We start from the raw sequence: 6,817 nt of genomic DNA, 5'->3' as shown, positions 1-6,817 counted from the left end.
TTCAACTTGGGGTCATCTGCTGACCTTATCAGTGTGAGTTTCTTTCCACTCTGCTGATAGAAAAGGCCAAAACCTCAGCTGAAAGGGTGAGGGTGGAGGATGGAGCCCTCAGCTTTTGATGAGAACCACTCTTGCCTGCACGTGGCTTCCTGCAGGAGCCTCCTTTGCATTTTCCACTTGTCTGTGCTGCCATCCAGGCTGGGATCAGTCCATGGGCTCCCTGGACAGCTCCCTGCTGAGGGAAGAGCTCTCTGCTCTTTTCTCTCAGCCTGGGGACATCTCCATGGCTTCCTGGCAGTCTGGAGTGAGAGCCCAGGGACAGCAGGGCTCAGCTTCTGCTGAGACCCCGAGTTAAAAGATGCTCTGCTTTTCTTTCATCTCTGCCTCTGTGCAGCTGATTTGGGTGGGGTCCACCCAGCTCAGAGATGTGGTTGATGGTGTAACTTCCCCTTTTGTCACTTTGGTGGGTAGAAGCCTCACTTATTTTGCACGAGGAGCTGTCCCCACTGCCTGCACCATGCTGGGCCTCAGCCAAGGAGCTGGAGAGCACTCCTGGGGCAGCAAGAGCCTCCCACAAGCCATGACAGGTGAGTCCTGAAGCAAATTCCCAGCCACAGTCGGGTATAGCACGTTCCAAGGCTCTCCTGTTGAGTTTTGCAAACATAAGGAATTAGGCCAATGCTGGAAATGAACATTTCAGCCATGCTCTGGCTCCTTGGTTCACCTTGTGCCTCCTCACAGGTGAGAAGCAGCAGCTTTTTGCCTCCTTCCCTGCCTGTGGGAGGATCCTGGCCCATGTCTAGCAGGTGCTTGGTGAGTTGAAGGTGTAGCAGCAGTGTCAGGGCACGTGCTCAGCTTGGAGCAGCTGGTTCCCTTTGGAGTGGAGGGGCTGAGGCTCAGCTGCAGCCCCACAGGGGCCAGGAGCTGCTGCACAGACAGGGCTGGATGTGTCTGGATGTGTTCTGAGAGAGTGGCAGGGGCTGGGCACAGGGAGTGACAGCATGGATCTTCCTCCTGAAGAGGGAAGAGGGATGATCTGAGCACAGGGCAGCTGAGGAAGAGGCAGTGGCTCTCTGCCAGGCTCAGGGGTGAGCTGAGCAGCACAGCAAGCAAAGCACTTTGTGTCTCGAGCTGTCTGGCTGCTCTTACCAGCACTTGGATCTGTTCAGGCTCCCAGACCCCACCCATCAAGGTGTTGTCCCTGTTTGACGCAGCCTGCTCCAACCCTGGCACGTTTCTTCACTCATGTCACACCTTCACAACCACAGCAAAGCTCAGAATAACCAGACCCTTACCAAGAAATGATGACAGTTGTTAGAAGAGATGTCAATACTGGCATTCACAACAGGAAACTTTATTAAACAACAGGAAGCCCATGCTCATGGGTGGACTTACAAAACACCTCACCCTCCTCTCCCCTTGCTCTTTCAGCGCTGCAGGGCTGGCAGACAGGGCTCTGACTCTCCCCTCCGCTGAGCAGGGCTGGCTCCAGCCCTCAGACAGAGGATCTGCTCTGCCCCAAGCCCCACCTGACCCTTCCTCCATCGAGCACCCCCTGAGTGCAGACCCAGGCTCAGAAGATGGCTGCTCCAGTGCTGAGCTGGCTGGTGAATCGCTCCCTCCTCCTTCCCCTGGACTCTGCTCACCTGCTCACCCCCAAAGCCTCCTGCCTGCAGCTGGCTGCCGCCAGGAACATCAACATCATCCTGCAGCACTACAACTTCTCGGGCAAGCTCAGCAAGCGGCACTCCGCCGACGAGGGCATGGGGCCTCTCCACACGGCCTTCGCCATCATCAGCTGCCTCATCATCGTGGAGAACCTGCTGGTGCTGCTGGCCGTGCTGCGCTGCCTGCGGGGCCGCCGCTGGGTCTACTCCTGCATCGCCAGCATCACCCTCAGCGACCTCCTGGCGGGTATCGCCTACCTGTGCAACCTCTGCCTGTCGGGCAGCAAGACCTTCCAGCTGTCCCCTCAGCTCTGGTTCCTGAGGGAGGGCATCCTCTTCGTGGCTTTGGCGGCCTCCACCTTCAGCCTGCTGGTGACGGCGGTGGAGCGCTACGGCGCCATGGTGAGGCCCATCGCCGAGAGGCAAGCCGCTGCGGCTGCGCGGCCTCATCGCGGCCTGCTGGCTGCTGGCCCTCGCCATCGCCCTGCTCCCCATGCTGGGCTGGAACTGCCTCTGCGATTTCCAGGCCTGCTCCATGCTCCTGCCGCTCTACTCCAAGAATTATATCCTGTTCTCCGTGGTGATGTTCAGTGTTATCCTCTTGGGGATCATCGGGATCTACATCTCCATCTTCCTCCTGGTGCAGGCCAGCTCCAGGCAAAGCTGCTCCCGGCATGGCCGCCGGCGCTCCCTGCGCTTGCTGAAGACGGTGCTGATGATCCTGGGGGCTTTCATCATGTGCTGGAGTCCTCTCTTTGTGCTGCTGCTCTTGGATGTGTTCTGCGACACCGGGGCCTGCAGCCACCTGCACGGCCTGGACTGGACCCTGGCTCTGGCGCTGCTCAACTCGGGGGTCAATCCCGTCATTTACTCGCTGCGGAGCGTGGAGGTTCGCCGCGCCGTGGGCAGCCTGCTGTGCTGCTGCTGTGTCAGGGCTGGGCTCTGCAGGCCTGGCAGCTGCGTGGCCATCTCGGACATCAACTCTGGCTCCTCCACGGAGAGTTCCCTGCGCTGCCGGGACAGCTTCCGCAGCGCCGTGGCCCAGAACGCTCGGCCCAGGGCGCCTCTGTCCAGCAACTCCAGCATGATGAGCAATCTGCCCAGCCTGTGAGGGGAAAAGAGGAGCCAGACAGCCCCCAGGACTTTATGGGGCTGCTCCTGGCCTGGCAGGGCTGTAGCAAGGCTGAACAGTTGTGAACTAGGCCAGACTGGTGCAGCACAGGGACAGGAATTGCTCCTAGAATTGAGTGAAAGACACAGGGACATTTTGGGATGGATGCTCTGCTGGGACAGCTGCAGTGCTCAGGTTTTGTGTGTGAGCTTTGGGTGTGCAGAGGTGCTGTAGCTGCCCACCTGAGGGTGTTTTGCCCCTGGGGACATTGGAAAATAGGGTGGATTTTCTCAACCAGGTGGCTCTTCCAAGGTTTTGGAATCCTTTGGGACCTTCTGTGATGGGCACAGCTGCCGGGAAGGAAAGCAAGCTTGATGTCCTGCCCAGCCTGAGGATGGCAGAGGGCTGCAGCCACAGCCCAGACTCTCCCCAGGGTGCAGAGGCTGGGCACTGAGCCAGGACAAATGCTGTGACGGAGCTGCAGTGACAGGGCTGGCACTGGCACGGGCACAAGGAGGTGCCCAGAGAGACTGGGGAGTCTAGTGCCATCCTGGGCCTGAAGACACGGCCAGTTTGTGCCTCAGATCCCTGCTCTTCTGTTCTCCCATGTGGGGAACAACCAGAGCAGCACCCAAATGCCTCCGCTCACCATGCCAGAAGGACACAGAGGCACTGGGGACTCACAGAGCTGGCCCAGCCCCTCTGCAGGAGCTGAGCATGCAGCCCGTTTGTTTTGCAATAAATCAGAGTGATCAGAAAGCCTTGGGTTGATTTGCTTCGATTTTTTTCCTCTGGAGGCAAGGTACTGCCTGGGGGATGCTTTTGTAGTCTGGGGACAGCTGGGGCTGCCCTCGTGTTCTTGGGACAGGGGGATTGCCTGCTCAGGGGGAAACAGGTCCTGTTCATCCCATCCTGTCCGGTCCTGTCCTATTCATCCCATCCCGCTCCATCCTGTTCATCCCATTCTGGCCTTTCCCATCCCATGGATCCAATCCCATCCCATCCCACCCCATCCCATCCCATCCCATCCCATCCCATCCAATCCCATCCCATCCCATCCCATCCCATTCCATGGATCCCATCCCATTCCATCCCATCCCGTAGGAAATGGATGTGAAATCCCAGCAGAGCCCCCTGGCAGTGGGATTGAGGCTCTCACTGCCCCCCTGAACCCTTCCCCTCACCCAAGGGAACAAGCACAGCACAAACCCCCTCAGGCATTGAATTAACTCAGCATTCCCGGCCTCCAGCTCGGGTTTTCCTGCCCCACAGGAGCTGTAAAACTGCCGTGCCACAAGGAAATAGGAACTCCTTGGGTTTGCCGCAGCTGTTTGTTAGGGAGCAGTAAAACCTTCCACTCTCTGCTTTAGCTTAATTTACTCACTCCTTGGTATCGCTGAGCAAACACCGTTAATCTGCTGGAAATTCCAATGTTTAGGAAGAGGTAATTATAAATATATTATATTAATATTTAATATATACAATATATAATAGTAATATTTAACATACACTATATAATAGTAATATTTAATATACAATATATAATATTATTTCATAGAATATTAATATTTATAATCAATACTACATTAAATAATATTGTATATTATTTCATGTAGGATTAATTATAAATAATAATTGTAATTAAATCATAATTCTAACAAATAATGGTATGAAAGTCAAATTCAGCCCCGTCCGCCCGGGTCTCGCTGCCCGGGCTGTGCACGAGCGGGAGAGGGGCTGGAGCTCCACGGGGGTGACCCGGAGGTAGCCAAGGAGCCCCGGTCTGTGCGCTGAGGGCTTTGTGTTCTGGGGTCCTGCATTGTGGTAAACTCGGGTGTGAGCTCAGCTTTGTCCTTTTGCCTTTGACTCCTTTATTGACAGGTTGATTCCTCTTTGCTGTTCATCCTCCTCATCCTCAGCTCTGTGTTGCTCCAATGGCTCCATTTCAGAGCCTGTCCTCCCCCTGTGTTAGAACTGACCTTTACTTCCTCTGTTCTCTCACTTACAGCCTGCTGGTTGTGCAACACCTTTCTTTGGGTCAGAGACACGCCCTGTGCTGGAGTCTTTGAGGTGCTGCAGCCCTCAGCCTCCTCCCCTGTGTGCCCACAAACCAGAATCAAAGGTTGTTTCTGGGTCTTCTGTAGAGATTTTATTCCAGGCCAGGGCATGTGTTCTGTCTGTGAGTGACTCTTCTGTAGATTTAACAATGAACAGCCTCAGGTTTAATTTGTGCTGTCCATGAGACAGCATCTCTCATTCTTTCAGATCTTAATAAGTTCAAATATATGAGATATGAAACGCAGCTGTGCCTGTGTACTTCTTAAACACTTCATGCTTCTGCTGGCTTCTAAATAAATGAAATTAATTTTGGATTCTTCCATCAGTTTCTCAGAAGGTGTCCACACCTTGAGGGCTCTCTTGCTGACAGCCTCAGGAGCTCCAGGGCAGGTCCTGCGTGGGGTAGGGCTCTCTCTTTCCTCAGCTGCTGGGAGCTGTTTCCTGACAGCCTTAGCAGGGATCTGAATCAGCTGGCTTTCACTTTGCTTGCCTGAATGTCCCCTCTACCCAAGTGCTCACAATTTTGTGACCTCTTGAAAAGCCAGGTATGGTTTTTTTTAAGATGCTTCCAGTTTACTTTTTCTGCTGTTTCTTTTCCTGGAGCCTTTTAGCTCGGTGGGCTGTGTGTTTCCTCTGTTCCTTCCTGCTCCCTTTGGGTAGCTGCTGTTCCTGTTCCCTGTGTGTTCTGAGATGTCCTTCAGGATAAAAGCTGCATTTCAGAGCAGTCTGTGTTGGAAGGGACCCACAAGAAGCACAGAGTCCAACTCTCAGAGGGATCAAACCCATAACCTTGGTGTTATTAGCACCATGCTCTGACCAACTGAGCTGATTTGTTGTTCCAGATTCTTGTATTTTTTTTCCAAAAATACCAAGTAACAGGTTGCTGCTCAGCCTCTTCTTGCAGAGGGAAGAGTTTTTTGTCAGCATCACTCATGGTGCAATTTAAGAACAAGCTTGGACTTCCTCTGGTACTGCTAGAATGAGAATTCTTCAGTTTGTAAATGAGTGATTTACATTTACACACAGCTCTCTGTAGGGAAACTACAGAAAATCAACCTGTCAGGAAAATCCTGTTGTGTCTGCTCTGCTTAGATGGCAGAGAGAGCAGAACTTCAGGTGCACACATTGCTGTGTTTACACATCATTCCTTTGGGAATGGTGGAGGGATTATCCTCATTTTGAATTGTTTTTCTCTGGTTGGACTGGGGGTGCTGTTAATATTTGTTTGTTTAGTGTCAGAGCTCTGTGGGGAGAATTCACATTGTGCCTGGCCTGTTTCTGGGTGTGTGGCCCTCACTGATACTGTGCAGGGGAAATGCAGATTTTTCTTGTTTAGGTGTTTCTGTGACCTTTGACAAGACCAAACTAATGTCAGAGTTAAGCTAAGCCAGGTTTAAATCTAGTTCTTAGCAATGCTTCTCTTTGACAGAGGCTGGAGCACCTTGTCTGTCCCTGTGTGGGGACCCAGAATGATGAGATCTCCAATGGAGGTGCCAGAGTTATAGAAGAGTAAATTGAATTATAAATTATAGGGTGGATTTGACCCTCTCTATTTGCACTAAATGTCCTTTTGGCCCTCCCTTGGGGAATGCAGGAGCTTCTGGCAATCACCTGCTGTGCACCCAGGGGATTGCATTTCCAGTGGGGGATTTGATCTGCTGGAGCTGAGAGCAGGAGAGGGCGAGCCCTGAGGAGCAGCCTGCTCCTCCAGAACCTTCCTCGGGGTGACATGGGCCAGGCTGGTGTCCTTGGGGTGACATGGGCCAGTCTGGTGTCCCTTCATCAGGGCTTTCTGCAGCTCAATCCTTCAGCTGGGGGAGGCTCTGGAGAGGCCAGGCTGTGTCCAGGTGTGTTGGTTATGAGGTGCAGGTGAGCAGACAGGTGACCTGAGTGTTGTGTTGAGGATTTAGACTGGAAGGTGAGGCTGTGGGATGTGGAACAAGGAGGGTCTGGCAGGATTTAGGCTGGAAGGTGAGGCTGT

At 53.4% G+C, this 6,817-nt stretch overlaps 1 protein-coding gene across 1 annotated transcript; it reads left to right on the top strand.

Moving 5' to 3' along the window:
- The first annotated feature begins 1,580 nt into the window (after positions 1 to 1,580).
- Positions 1,581 to 2,778, top strand: S1PR4 (sphingosine-1-phosphate receptor 4). The gene is given in 2 exon segments (XM_005431710.3): positions 1,581 to 2,095; positions 2,097 to 2,778. Coding segments are annotated over 2 exon segments (1,197 nt in total).
- Positions 2,779 to 6,817: the final 4,039 nt, after the last annotated feature.

Source organism: Geospiza fortis, unplaced genomic scaffold (genome assembly GCF_000277835.1).
Source record: "Geospiza fortis unplaced genomic scaffold, GeoFor_1.0 scaffold241, whole genome shotgun sequence".
Lineage (NCBI taxonomy): Eukaryota > Metazoa > Chordata > Aves > Passeriformes > Thraupidae > Geospiza > Geospiza fortis.
Note: the sequence above shows the minus strand (reverse complement) of the source record. Positions and strands in the feature narration are given on the sequence as shown.